This window comes from Microcaecilia unicolor, chromosome 3, assembly GCF_901765095.1.
Source record: "Microcaecilia unicolor chromosome 3, aMicUni1.1, whole genome shotgun sequence".
Lineage (NCBI taxonomy): Eukaryota > Metazoa > Chordata > Amphibia > Gymnophiona > Siphonopidae > Microcaecilia > Microcaecilia unicolor.
Window position 1 is genome coordinate 216,548,303 of NC_044033.1, and position 15,161 is coordinate 216,563,463.

Genomic DNA, 15,161 nt, shown 5'->3' on the forward strand with positions numbered 1-15,161 from the left:
CAACCCTCAGCACAAGCGAGTACTTATAGAGGAAATCTCTGCCCTTCTACAGGCCAAGGCAGTCAAACCCGTGCCACCAGGGGAGAAGGGAAAGGGATTCTATTCCAAGTACTTTTTGTGCTGAAGAAAATGGAGGAATTTTATCCTATCCTAGACCTAAGGACCCTAGAAAGTTCAGGATAATTTCCCTGGGCACCCTTCTCCCTAAGACTAAGGAAAATGATTGGCTATTCTCTATGGACTTAAAGGATGACTATATCCACATTTTGATACTTCCCAGTCACAGGAAGTCTCAGATTTCAAATAGGGGAACACCATTGCTAGTATTGTGTCTTTGAGGGCATTAAAAAATCGTTGTTCATTGGTATTTTCATGCCATGGGTACCCTTTCATTGGAATCAAATATGCACGTTTGTTATGTGAAAGTCTTCAGTGAAGAGATGACACAAAAACTGAGTGAAAGATATGACAAGCCAGGGGATGGGGTGACAGAGGACTAGGGAAAGTGACGATTTTCCAGCATTTATAAAATAACCACCTATTTTATTGTTGGTTTTTTTGTTTTTGTTTTTGTTTTTTGCTTTGGTGGTGTTTTATCAGTGTTTATTGATCAAAACCTAAAATTGGACACCCTATCTATAATATATAAAGGTGGGCGGAAATTCAGTCATCGGAAGGAAGAGTAGTCTAGTGTGTAGGGAGGTAAGTTGGGAAGTTTGAGTTCAAAGTCTCCTTCTGATGCTTAGGGGCAGACTGACAGCAGTGTTCTGGGCCCCTGGGCAGTAAAGGTAACTGAACCCCCTCCCGGGTGCTGCCCACCCCCACCCACACACCTGCCTCCTTCCCCGGTCCTACCTTGAAGGGCCTTGGTGGTCTAGTGGCCTCTTTGAGGGCAGGAAAGAACCCTACTCTTCCCTGCCCACTGCTTTGCCCGTCTTTTCAAAATGACTGCCGAGGCTTCCTGCTGCAGGGAAGTCTCAGCGGCCATTTTGAAAATGCAGCGGCTCTGGGCAGAGTAGTGGCAGTGGGCAGGAAAGAGTAGGGTTCTTTTCCGACCCCGGAGGCCACTAGGGTTATAATTAGGAGTGCAAATTGGGGTGTCCACAAAGCTCTGTGTTAAAGATTCATGTAATGCTGTGGTAGCTCCACCTCCTCTCATCAGTTCCTCTTCCTAAACCAGTGACAGTGACTGTGGTATAGTGTCATGTGTTCTTCAGGAGGGCACCTCTTCATACCTCCTTAGGGTCATCCCTGGTGATACCTATTGGATCAACCTAAGAATTATGCAAACATGCAGCCATACATGAGTCATTGAACATATCAGGTTCCCTCTTCAGATGTCATTGGCCCATTTTGTTCTATTGTTTCCTGCTACAGATGAAGAGCTGGAGGATAACCCAAACCAGAGTGACTTGATAGAGCAGGCAGCTGAAATGCTGTACGGTCTGATCCATGCTCGCTACATCCTGACCAACCGTGGTATTGCCCAGATGGTGAGTGAGATATTTCAATTGATGGGGCAGGCAAGGCCAAGGTTGGAGGCATATAGTATGATTTCTGGTATACTTTTATGGGAAGAATTGTTCTGCCTTCTGCATTAAGCATTGGCAGAAGGATGAGGATAGATCAAGCTAGCTTTGTGGAGGAAATAAAGGAAGGGAGATGACTCGTGGCTGGAATAGTTGATATGGCGAATAAGAGCAGAGGATTATAATGATAATCAGTCTCAGATTAGTGTGTGTGTGTGTGTGTATATATATATATATATATATATATACAGTGGGGGAAATAAGTATTTGATCCCTTGCTGATTTTGTAAGTTTGCCCACTGACAAAGACATGAGCAGCCCATAATTGAAGGGTAGGTTATTGGTAACAGTGAGAGATAGCACATCACAAATTAAATCCGGAAAATCACATTGTGGAAAGTATATGAATTTATTTGCATTCTGCAGAGGGAAATAAGTATTTGATCCCCCACCAACCAGTAAGAGATCTGGCCCCTACAGACCAGGTAGATGCTCCAAATCAACTCGTTACCTGCATGACAGACAGCTGTCGGCAATGGTCACCTGTATGAAAGACACCTGTCCACAGACTCAGTGAATCAGTCAGACTCTAACCTCTACAAAATGGCCAAGAGCAAGGAGCTGTCTAAGGATGTCAGGGACAAGATCATACACCTGCACAAGGCTGGAATGGGCTACAAAACCATCAGTAAGACGCTGGGCGAGAAGGAGACAACTGTTGGTGCCATAGTAAGAAAATGGAAGAAGTACAAAATGACTGTCAATCGACAAAGATCTGGGGCTCCACGCAAAATCTCACCTCGTGGGGTATTCTTGATCATGAGGAAGGTTAGAAATCAGCCTACAACTACAAGGGGGGAACTTGTCAATGATCTCAAGGCAGCTGGGACCACTGTCACCACGAAAACCATTGGTAACACATTACGACATAACGGATTGCAATCCTGCAGTGCCCGCAAGGTCCCCCTGCTCCGGAAGGCACATGTGACGGCCCGTCTGAAGTTTGCCAGTGAACACCTGGATGATGCCGAGAGTGATTGGGAGAAGGTGCTGTGGTCAGATGAGACAAAAATTGAGCTCTTTGGCATGAACTCAACTCGCCGTGTTTGGAGGAAGAGAAATGCTGCCTATGACCCAAAGAACACCGTCCCCACTGTCAAGCATGGAGGTGGAAATGTTATGTTTTGGGGGTGTTTCTCTGCTAAGGGCACAGGACTACTTCACCGCATCAATGGGAGAATGGATGGGGCCATGTACCGTACAATTCTGAGTGACAACCTCCTTCCCTCTGCCAGGGCCTTAAAAATGGGTCGTGGCTGGGTCTTCCAGCACGACAATGACCCAAAACATACAGCCAAGGCAACAAAGGAGTGGCTCAGGAAGAAGCACATTAGGGTCATGGAGTGGCCTAGCCAGTCACCAGACCTTAATCCCATTGAAAACTTATGGAGGGAGCTGAAGCTGCGAGTTGCCAAGCGACAGCCCAGAACTCTTAATGATTTAGAGATGATCTGCAAAGAGGAGTGGACCAAAATTCCTCCTGACATGTGTGCAAACCTCATCATCAACTACAGAAGACGTCTGACCGCTGTGCTTGCCAACAAGGGTTTTGCCACCAAGTATTAGGTCTTGTTTGCCAGAGGGATCAAATACTTATTTCCCTCTGCAGAATGCAAATAAATTCATATACTTTCCAAAATGTGATTTTCCGGATTTAATTTGTGATGTGCTATCTCTCACTGTTACCAATAACCTACCCTTCAATTATGGGCTGCTCATGTCTTTGTCAGTGGGCAAACTTACAAAATCAGCAAGGGATCAAATACTTATTTCCCCCACTGTATATATATATATATATATATATATATAAATTTTTTTTCTCTGAGGACAAGCAGGCTGAATATTCTCACTAATGGGTCGTCGTCCGTGACGGCCCAGAACCTCAAAACAAAAGAGAAGACTCTGCAACGCTCCACGAACGAGTTCCCGCCCGCGACACGAGTTTGAGCTCCCTAGTTCTTTTTGATCCGCGATAGAGTTGTGTTTTTTCCTCACACTCCTTTTTCGGCTCAGGAGATCTGGTTTTGGGCGTTTACCACTTCTTTCTGCCTATTTTATTTAATTTTTACAGTCAACTAAAAATTAAAAAAAAGAAAAACCTCTTTTTCCCTTATTTTCTTAGTTTTTCTCCCACCTTTCAAGTTTCTTTATTTTTTGTCGCGGCCGCCTTTAGGCCGCTCGATCGGACTATTTTTTCCTTTTTTGTGGCTTTTATTTGGCACCATCGAGCCGTTTAATTTCGCAGCCGCCGGTTTTCCCTCCATGTCATCGAGGACACCCAGCGGCTTCAAGCGTTGTACTCGCTGCAACCGGGACCATCTCAGGAACCGACCCCCACGCGTGGTGTCTTCAGTGCCTGGGCCCCGACCATCTATCAGCTGCCTGTAAGCTGTGTAATTTGATGAAGAAACGGACCCAAGTGGCTTGGGAAGTTCAATGCGAGAAACTTTTTTTCTGCTCGGTCCGGCCCTTCGACGTCTGCATCGACATCTGTACTGAGGGCGGTGTCGTCTGTCGAGGGAAGCATCACATCGAAAGTGCAGGTAATGGCGGCCGAAAGACCACACCGTGCTGGGAGCAGCGAGGCATCGAGCGGGTCTCCACCTGTCTTGAGACCTACTGCTATGCAGGCCCCCCGGGACCGAGCTTCGTCGGTCCCGGCCCAGAGGAGGCGTGAGGATTCCACGTCCTCCTCTTCGGTACCGAGGAGTCTCGATGACGGGCGTTAAGCGAAGGCTAAGAAGCACCGTCATCGTTCTCCTTCCGTGCACGATACCGAGAGTTCCGGGGAGCCGAGGGAGTCGGCACCCGAGAAGCGTCGGCGCCGGGAGCACCGCTCACCCTCCATTCAAGAAGTGCCAATGCGTCGGTCATCTGGCAGCCTGGTACTGGCTCTCGAACCCCCTCAGATTCTGCAACCGACTCCTGCACCGGCCCTCCAGCCTTTTCCGATGGGAGCTCTCGATAAGTGTATCAGGGCCCTTCTTCCGGAGCTTCTGGAAGGGTTGCTGCGCCAGTCTGCCTCGGTGTCGGGGGTGCTTGCGCCGACTTCCGTACCGACTGCGGGGGCGGCATCTGGCCCATCGCCTGTGGTGAGGTCCTCATCTTCGGTACCGCTTGCGGTATCGGCGTCTGCTGCCACCCAGGTCGATTCCCCCTCGACGTCGGTGGAGGAAGCTTCAACAGAGTCCAGGCAGGGGTCAACTTCTCGACATCCCCCACGAGGTCGTCGATCCTCAACGTCAAGACAGGCTCGGGTTCGGGCTGCTCTTGGGGAGCTTTTGTCCGATACTGATGAAGAGCGCTCATGGGAAGAGGAGGAAGACCCCAGATACTTTTCGGAGGAAGAGTCATGTGGGGTCCCCTCTGATTCTACTTTCAATTGGCAGAGTAGGATGTCTGCACCTGAGAGTCTGTCTTTCTCATCTTTTGTATGGGAAATGTCTAAGGACATTCCATTCCCTATGGAGGTTGTGGAATGTGGATGAGCCCGGGGCCGAGATGCTCAAGGTCTTGGATTATCCTTCTCCGCCTGCTGAGGTTGCAACGGCCCCCCTGCATAATACATTCAAGGAAGTGCTTATGCGGAATTGATCGTGCCCTCTTTCTAATCCTGTGGGTCCCAAGAAATCCGAGTCCCAGTACAGAGTCCATGGACAGTCTGTAATGGTGAAGGCCCAACTTTCTCATGATTCCATGATGGTGGACTCTGCTCTCAGAAGAGCCAAGAGTACTAGAGACTATGCCTCAGGGCCCCCAGGCAGAGAGTCTAGGACCTTGGATTCTTGTGGGAGGAGAATGTATCAGGCCGCTATGCACGCTGCCAAGATCCAAACTTACCAGCTCTACACAAGCATTCACTTGTGGAACTCGGTGAAGCAACTGTCTAGTTTGGTTGAAGCACTTCCTCCGGAGCTCCCCGAACCTTTTCACCAGGTGGTCAGGCAGCAGAAGGCGTGTCGCAAATTCCTGGCCAGGGGGACTTATGACACTTTTGATGTAGCATCCCGAGTAGCTGTTCAAGGTATAGTGATGCGCAGACTGTCATGGTTGCGTGTCTCTGACCTGGATCATAAGACCCAGCAGCGAATGGTAGATGTTCCTTGCCGGGGGGATAATCTTTTTGGAGAGAAGGTAGAAGACATGGTTGATCAGATCAAAAAGCACCATGATGCTATGGATTCTCTCTCCCGCTGGGCGTCTTCTGCTACCACCTCCTCATCCAGGAGGTTTTTTGGAGGGCGGAGGAGAGCTCCCTATTCCTATAATAGGCGTAGGTACACTCCTGCTTCTGGGCAGCCGGTTCAGGCTCAGTACCAGCATGCGCGTTCCCGTCAACGCCGTTCGCCTAAGGCCCCTAGGGCTCCCCAGCAAAAGCAAGGGATGGGCTTTTGACTGGCTCCAGTACAGCATAGCCTCAGAACAGGTGTCCATGCCGGACGGCTTACCCGTCAGAGGGAGGTTGATATTTTTTCACCAAAGGCGGCCTCTTATAACCTCCGACAGGTGGGTTCTTCAAATAGTCCGGTTAGGATACACTCTGTGTGTTATCCAGGCCTCCAAATTGCCCACCAGGAGCTCAGTCCTTCAGCTCCCAGCACAAACAGGTACTTGCAGAGGAACTCTCCGCCCTTCTAAAGGCCAATGCGGTCGAACCCATTCCACCAGGGGAAGAAGGGCTGGGATTCTATTCTTGGTACTTCCTTGTGCAAAAGAAAACGGGGGATGTGTCCCATCCTAGACCTAAGGGCCCTGAACAAATTCCTAGTCCGAGAAAAGTTCAGGATGGTTTCCCTGGGCACCCTTCTTTCCATGATTCAGGAAAACGATTGGCTATGCTCTCTGGACTTAAAGGATGCCTATACATACATCTCGATACTCCCAGCTCACAGGAAGTATCTTTGGTTTCGGTTGGGATCTCAGCACTTTCATTACTGTGTACTGCCCTTTGGCCTCGCATGTGCACCTAGGGTCTTCACAAAGTGCTTGGCAGTTGTCACAGCATTGCTACGCAGACTGGGAGTGCATGTGTTCCCTTATCTCGACGATTGGCTGGTAAAGAGCAACTCGGAGGCAGGAGCTCTACAGTCCATGAGGATGACTATTCGACTGCTAGAGCTACTGGGGTTTGTAATCAATTATCCCTTGTCCCGGTTCAGAAATTGGAGTTCATTGGAGCTCTGTTGGGCACACGGACGTCTCGAGCTTATCTTCCCCAGGCAAGGGCAGACAATCTCTTGGCCCTAGTGTCCTTGGCTCGAGCGTCTGAACAGATCAAAGCTCGGCAGATGTGGAGACTCTTAGGACACATGGCTTCCACAGTATATGTAACTCCCATGGCACGCCTACATATGAGATCAGCTCAATGGACTCTAGTTTCCCAGATCTAGAGGATGTGATCTGTCTCTCCACTGAGTTTTGCAGAACCCTTCAGTGGTGGACCATCGATCCAATCTGACCTTGGGACATCCATTCCAAATTCCTCAGCCGCAGAAAGTGCTGACGACTGATGCATCCCTCCTAGGGTGGGGAGCCCATGTGGATGGACTTCACACTCGAGAAATTTGGTCCTTTCAAGAAAAGGATCTTCAGATCAACCTCCTGGAATTATGAGTGATCTGGAACGCTCTGAAGGCTTTCAGAGATCGGCTGTCCAATCAAATAATCCAAATTCAGACAGACAATCAGGTTGCTATGTATTACACCAACAAGCGGGGGCAGGAAACTGTCAGGATGTGGCTTTGGGTGCACCATCATAGCATGTTTCTCCAAGCCACGTATCTGGCAGGCGTAAACAGTCTGGCCGACAAGTTGAGCAGCATCATGCAGCCTCACGAGTGGTAGCTAAGCATGGCTGTTGCCCACAAGCTCTTTCGAGAGTGGGGCACCCCCTTGGTGGGTCTTTTTGCTACTCAGATCAATCACAAAGTCCTTCAATTCTGTTCCAGACTTCAGGCCCACAACAGACTAACGTCAAGTGCCTTTCTCCTTCATTGAGGGACAGGCCTTCTGTATGCTTATCCTCTCATTCCTCTAGTAGGGAAGACTTTGCTGAAACTCAAGCAGGACCGTGGAACCATGATTCTGATTGCGCCTTTTTGGTCCCGTCAGATCTGGTTCCCTCTTCTTCTTCTGGAGTTGTCCTCTGAAGAACTGTGGAGATTGGAGTGTTTTCCGACTCTCATCACCCAGAACGAGGGGTCGCTTCTACATCCCAACCTCCAGTCTCTGATTCTCACAGCCTGGATGTTGAGAGCTTAGGAATTGCCTCTTTAAGTCTTTCAGAGGGTGTCTCCCAAGTCTTGCTTGCTTCCAGGAAAGATTCCACGAAAAGGTGTTATTCTTTCAGATGGAGGAGGTTTGCCGTCTGGGGTGACAGCAAGGCCCTAGATCCTTTTTCTTGCCCTACACAGACCCTGCTTGAATACCTTCTACACTTATCAGAGTCTAGTCTCAAGACCAACTCCGCAAGGGTTCACCTTAGTGCTATCAGTGCTTATCATCAACGTGTAGGGGGTAAGCCTATCTCTGGAAAGCCTTTAGTAGTTCGTTTCATGAGAGGTTTGCTTTTGTTAAAGCCCCCAGTCAAACCTCCACCAGTGTCATGGGATCTCAACGTCGTTCTCACCCAGCTGATGAAAGGTCCTTTTGAGCCACTGAATTCCTGCCATCTGAAGTACTTGACCTGGAAGGTAATTTTCTTGGTGGCTGTTACTTCAGCTCGTAGAGTCAGTGAGCTCCAAGCTCTGGTAGTGCATGCACCTTATATCAAGTTTCATCATAACAGAGTAGTCCTCCCCACTCACTCTAAGTTCTTGCTAATGGTGGTGTCAGAGTTCCATCTGAACCAGTCAATTGTCTTGCCAGCATTCTTTCCCTGTCCTCATACCCGCCCTGGTGAAGGCAAGTTGCACACCTTGGACTATAAGAGAGCATTGGCCTTTTACGTAGAGCGGACAAATCCCTATAGACAGTCCACCCAGCTGTTTGTTTCTTTTAATCCCAACAGGAGGGGAGTCGCCATCGGAAAATGCACCATCTCTTATTGGCTATCAGATTGCATTTCCTTTACTTACGCTTAAGCTGGGCTAACTCTGGAGGGCCATATGACGGCTCATAATGTTAGAGCCATGGCTGCATCAGTGGCTCACTTGAGGTCAGCCTCCATTGAAGAGATTTGCAAGGCTGCAACGTGGTCATCCATCCACACATTCACATCTCACTACTGCCTTCAGCAGGATACCCAACACGACAGTCGGTTTGGGCAGTCGGTGCAATCTGTTCAGGGTTAAGAATCCAACTCCACCCTCCTAGGCCCATTTCTGTTTTGTTCCAGGCTGCACTCTCATTTAGTTGTTTCTTTTCAGGTCAATCTCTGTTATGTCCTCACCGTTGCAAGGCCCAATTGACCAGTGTTCATTGTTTTGAGTGAGCCTGGGGTCTAGGGATACCATCCATTAGTGAGAATATTCAGCCTGCTTGTCCTCGGAGAAAATGAAGACACATACCTGTAGCAGGTATTCTCTGAGGATAGCAGGCTGAATATTTTCACATACCTGCCCTCCTCCCCTTGTAGTTCTTGTTTTTCTGGTTTGCTTTTTATTAAACTAGGGAGCTCATGCTCGTGTCGCGGGCAGGAACCCGTTCGCGCATGCGCGGTGCACTCGGGTCACGCAACGGAGCGTTCCAGATTCTTCTCTTTTGTTTTGAGGTTCTGATCTCCTGGGCCGTCGCAGATGACGATCCATTAGTGAGAATATTCAGCCTGCTGTCCTCGGAGAATACCTGCTACAGGTATGTATCATCATTTTTTTTATTATTTTAAAACACTTTTGTATACTGCCAATCTTAAAATTATTAGTAGATTCCAGTCAATACATAGATAATATAAATACTCATGACAAGACATTCAGAATAATTCTTCAACTTCTTCCAATAACCTTCTCATCCTTCTGCATTCAAAGTGCAATTAAGCAGTGAATTCCTCACTTGAGCACCTAAAACTGAACACACATGCTCTCCAGTAACTACTTTCCTTGCATGATGTGAGAAAGGTACCTCTAACAAACCTTGTTGTGGAGAGCGCAGGCTACAACAAATTTTGACATTTTCTTAAAGGTACAGTCATATTTAGCACATTTCACCACAGGACATCAATGCAACAAGATCAGCACCAGTGTAATGTGCTTTCTATAAGGAATATCCACAATCAAATGTGCTGAGTTTTGTATGAACTACAAAACATGAATTACAAAATTTGGTAAACTATAAAATGGGGCATTACAATTATTGATTGCAGGAATTTGTACAAAACCTTGGAATGGAGGAGTATCTTGATAGTTAAAGCATTGGGCTGAAAACCAGGGAAGCCAGTTTTAAAGCCTACTGCTGCTTCTGGTGATTTTGGGCAAGTCGCGTAACTCTCCACTGGCTCAGGAAGAAATCTTAGGGGCTCTTTTACTAAAGCTTAGTGCACGCTAAAGTCTAAGAAACCAAATTACAAGCCTTCCCTTGATGACACTGTTTTTTACAGCATAGTTAGATGTTTTATATTTTTGTATTTAGATTGTTGAATTAAGAATTTCCATAGTGTCCCACAGATCAGTCCAAATACTTGATTGGTGGGCAGCAGAAGGAGGAGGGCTCACATTTATCTTGTGCAGGAGGATTATAGCAACGTGAAAGGTGTCTTTTCCTTATGTAGCTTCCCACTATTCTAGACTGGGTGAATCTCTTCATAAAGGTGGTTAATAAATCCCAACAAATCAATAAAAATAAATAAACCTTTAGGATACTTGTGTTCATCAATCAGCAGGTAGAGATAGAGAACTGAAAACTGGGCTGAGACATATCTTTCTTTGCATCCAGTCCTGCTCCTCGGTATTTTCTATCTCCAGCAAGTGGAGGGACGCACTTTTCAGCCTCTGGTTTTGAGTGATTTGCTCCTGGTCCAGTTGGTCAACTGGTCCCCACTTAAGCTTTGTGGGTGACTTGAGTCTGCAGAGTCCTATCTGGAGGTCTTTAGACCTTGTCTCTGGTGCCCCGCAAATTTACTTCTTCCCTCCCTTCACCCCTGTTTCCTATGGAGCTCTCCTTTTCCAGCACAACAACCTTAAAAGAGGATTAAGAAAGAGATTTGGGGAGAGCCGCCTGCAGTGGCAAGTCTGACTAAAGTTTGACTTGGAACTGCTTGGAGGACTGCAAGTTCTACTTGGTGCAGGAGAGGAGTCCTGACTCACCACTTGGGGACTGTGTTGTGCTGCGCTTGTGCCAGTCGGGGTGAATGGTGACTTCTATGGAGGCAGTTAAGCAGTTTTTCCTGCTGTGGGACCCACTTGCAGGTGTCAGCGTGTTACAGTGCATGCAAGCCAGGAATCCCGTGGGCCATAGGGGAAACGGTCAGTGGTAACGTCTTCAGTTTTGGTACAGCATCTGAATATGCTGAGGAATTTAGCCTCTCCGGCAGGGCCGGTGTGCAGTTTGATGCAGGAGAGCACAGGAATGGGCGACATTTTGTCGGGGTCGACTGGCAGTGAGGAACTGTCTCTGTCTAATCATGCGCGAAGTACAGCTACTATTTTACAACCTCAGGGCTCGACAGAGCATTTAGCTACATTGAGATCTTTGTTTTCTCCAGAGTTTATTTTGTTCTTATACCAGACCTACTTACTGAAGCAGGGACGGTCAGAGTTGCTGCAAAGTGCTTCAGTTTCTCTCCCCGCTGCTCCTCTGGCTCCAAAGCGATCTCATTTAGACCTCCAGGAGTGGGCAAATGAGGCTCTATACTTCTTTCTCCTTATCTGTCTGATGTGGCCTTGGTCTGTTCAGAAGAACCATCTTTGAAGGAGCCGTTAGAGGAGGGAGAGCTCCCTCCTGAGGAGGGGGATGACTCGAAAGTACTGAGGCACCGGTGGTGCTTTTCATTGAGGAGCCTTCTGCTTTGGTGTCAGGAGTTTCATCTTCATTGATCATGTGGGGGCTTAGAGGTCTATCTAAGGCCTTCCTGATGTATCCTGATATTCGGGAGCTGATTACAGCAGAACAGGTCTCACCAGATGCAGGGTTGAGAGTGGGAAGAGCCATCTCTACCTGTTGGTTCCAAAGGAAATTGCAGCTTCCTAGGGTGGAATCACTTGTTACGGCAGTGACTAAGAAGGCCACCTTGCCAGTAGAAGGAAGCATTGCCCTAAAAGACCTACAGGATAGGAAGCTAGGCTTCTTGAAACAAGCCTTTGAAGTGGCCTCTTTGGGTCTTCAAGCAATAATGTACAGCTCGTTCGTGGCAAGAGCATACCTAAATTGGCAGCAGCAGTCTGCAACACAAGACAGGTGCCATAATGCCCAGCTGGAAGTGGTGTTGGCCTACTTGGCAGATGCTATTTATGACATGTTATGGGTTACAGTCTGCAATATGTCTTTAGCTATCATTGCTTGTTGGCAGCCCTGGTTGTGGCATTGAGCAGCGGATGCAGTGTCAGTCATGTCTAGTTAAACTGCCCTTTTGAGGCAAGTGACTGTTTGGAGAAGATCTCAGTAACTTCTTAAAACAACTGAGGGAAACTAAGCTACATTAGTTGTTGGAGGATAAGCCAGAAACCTCTGATCGTCCATCTTCAGGAAGCTTTCAATCTCAATTTTGAGACAGTAGATGGTACCGGCCTGGTCATCATCAATATGGTCAGAAGTACCGCTTTCAGGCACACCAGTCTTCCTTTTGTGCATACAGGAAGTCCTCCTCTCAATCAGCTAGGGTGCCTAGTGCCTCCTGAGCTTCACAGTGATGCAAGGCTAGTTAACTCTTCCTCTGGTGGGAGGATGTCTTCAGGAGGAGTGGGCCAAAGTCATGTCAGACCAATACCAGTGGGTTCTGGATATTCTTACAGAAGGTTACAAGTTGGAGTTTTCTTGCAGTCTCCTTATCAAAATGGAACCAAGGTAGTCGAGGTTCAGGCTACCATAGATTCCTTGCTGGTGGGCCATTGTTCCAGTTCCCCAGGCCAAACAGGCTCAAGGCAGATACTCCATCTACTTCGTTGTCCCAAGGAAGGAAGGCATCTTTTGTCCAGTCTTGAATCTCAAAGGTCTAAATCTGAGTGTCCTACTTTCCCATGGAAAAGCTAAGAGCAGTCATAGACTCAATTCAAGCAGGAGAATTTCTCACCGCCCTCGATCTCAAGGAGGCATACTTGCATATACCCATATGGCCACCATATCTGAGATTTCTATGTTTTGTGTTGCTGGGCCGTCACTTCCAATTCAGGGCTTTTGCCCTTTGATCTCGCCATGGCACCAAGAATGTTTACCAAGGTTATGGTGGTGGCGTTGGCCTTCCTTTGGCGCCAAAGAATCGGAGTTCACCCGTATTTTATTTGTTACATTTGTATCCCACATTTTCCCACCTATTTGCAGGCTCAATGTGGCTTACATAGTACCGTAAAGGCGTTCGCCAATTATCTTGATGACTGACTGACTCATTTGTGTGTTGTCTTATTCGGACAGTGTGGCGGCAACAGATAGTTGTACGTCTTTTGCAGTTGTTGGTTTGGGTGATCAGTTTCAAAAAGAGCAGATTAACACAGACGCTGGAGTATCTGGGCGTTCAATTCGACATAGCAAGTGAGAGGATCTTTCTTACGGAATGCAGGAGGTTGAAGCTGGTTCAGCAGATTTGTCTTCTCCGTCATGAGAGGCCCAAGGTCTGGGACTGCTTCCAGGTTCTGGGGTCAGTGACAGCGGCAATGGAAGTGGTGCAATGGGCAAGGGCTGATAGGCAGCCTTTAAGAGAGTCTCTTCTTGGTGCAGATATTTGGCGTTACAGAAGTACGACCTTTATCTTCCTTGGATGCTGGTTGCCAGACAGGAGTATGCAGTGATGGGTGTCTCCCAGGAATTTGATCATTGAAGCTCCCTTTCCGAACACAATGGGATGTGGTGATAATGGCCACCAGCAAGTCGGGTTGGGGAGCTCATTACATCTGGCACAGGGCACATGGACGGAACAGGAGTCTCTGTAGTCGATAAATCGCTTGGAGCTCAGGGCAGTGTGGGATGCCTTGTGTGACTTTGCTCCTTTTGGCAGGGGGCCCCAGTCTGAGCTTTCTCAGACAGTGCAATGGCGGTGGCTTATATCAACAAGAAAGGCGGACCTGCAGCAATCCGATGGCAGTGGAGGCAGCCCTCTCTCATGAATTGGGCAGAGAATCTTCTCTGCTTCTTAGTAGCTCACAAACGTTTCTCTTTGGACTCGGGAGAATGGGAAGTATACATCCTGTGTGCAATTCTGGTCACCGCATCTCAAAAAAGATATAGCGGAATTAGAAAAGGTACAGAGAGAGGCGACAAAAATGATAAATGGTGACTTCCCTATTAGGAAGGGCTAATGCGGCTAGGGTTTTTCAGGTTGGGGAAGAGAAAACTGAGGGGAAACACAATAGAGGTCAAAATACTGAGTGGAGTAGAACTGGTAGATGTGAATTGTTTATTATTTCCAAAAATACTAGGACTAGGGGACACACAGTGAAGCTACTAAGTAGTAAATTTAAAACAAACTGAAATATTCTTCACTCAATAAGAAATTTAAACTTTGGAATTCATTGCCAGAGAATGTGGTAAAAGCAATTATCTTAGTAGGGTTTAAAAAAGGTTTGGATAATTTCCTAAAAGAAAAGTCCGTAAGCCATTATTCTCCGAGGACAAGCAGGCTGCTTGTTCTCACTGATGGGTTGACGTCCTCGGCAGCCCCCTCCATCGGAAAGTTTACTAGCAAAGGCCTTTGCTAGTCCTCGCGCGCCCATGCGCACTGCGCATGCGCAGCCGCCTTCCCGCCCGAAACCGGCTCGAGCCGGCCAGTCTTCTTTCGTCCGCGCTCGGTACGGTCGTGTTACGCCGTTCGTGCCCCAGAGAGTCGACCTCGCGCGTCCTTTTCGACATGTTTTTTCCTTCTTTTTCTAACAAAAAGTTCGGGAAGCGCTCCGGAAGTGTTCCGGAAGACCCTTTCGGGTTTTCTGCCCTTCCCGTAATTTCTCAGTTTTTGCCCCGTAAGTTTTCTTTCGTCGTCGGGGTAGGCCTCTTTTGGCCTCGGTCGAGATTTTCTCCCTCTAAATTTTGGTGCTTCAATTTTCGCCATTTCGGCTTTTGATTTCGCCGGCGTGATTTTTCCGCCCATGACATCGAAGCCTTCCAGCGGCTTCAAGAAGTGCACCCAGTGCGCCCGGGTAATCTCGCTCACTGATAGGCACTCTGCGTGTCTTCAGTGTCTAGGGGCCCAGCACCGCCCTCAGAACTGTAGTCTGTGCTCTCTGTTACAAAGGCGGACTCAGGTAGCGAGATTAGCCCAGTGGAACGTTTTGTTCTCGGGCTCTTCGTCGGCATCGGCACCGGAGGCATCGAGTGCATCGACGTCGTCAGCGTCCGGACCATCTTCCTTGGCTGCCGCTCCATCGACTGCATCGAGGCATCGGACCTCTGCATCGGCGCCGAGGCATCGGGCGACTGTATCGACGTCGGTGGTACCGAGACTTCGTCTGCTGATGTCGTCGGACGGAGGTGCATCGTCAGGAGTGCAGGTGAGGG

The 15,161-nt window shown here is 48.2% G+C and overlaps 1 protein-coding gene across 1 annotated transcript in view; it reads left to right on the top strand.

The window, feature by feature from the left end:
* CSNK2B (casein kinase 2 beta) overlaps positions 1–15,161 on the top strand; it is a 79,618-nt gene that overhangs the window by 47,600 nt on the left and 16,857 nt on the right. The window contains exon 4 of the mRNA XM_030197472.1: positions 1,378–1,493. Coding sequence (XP_030053332.1) covers positions 1,378–1,493 — 116 coding nt within the window. The remainder of the gene's footprint in view (positions 1–1,377; positions 1,494–15,161) is intronic.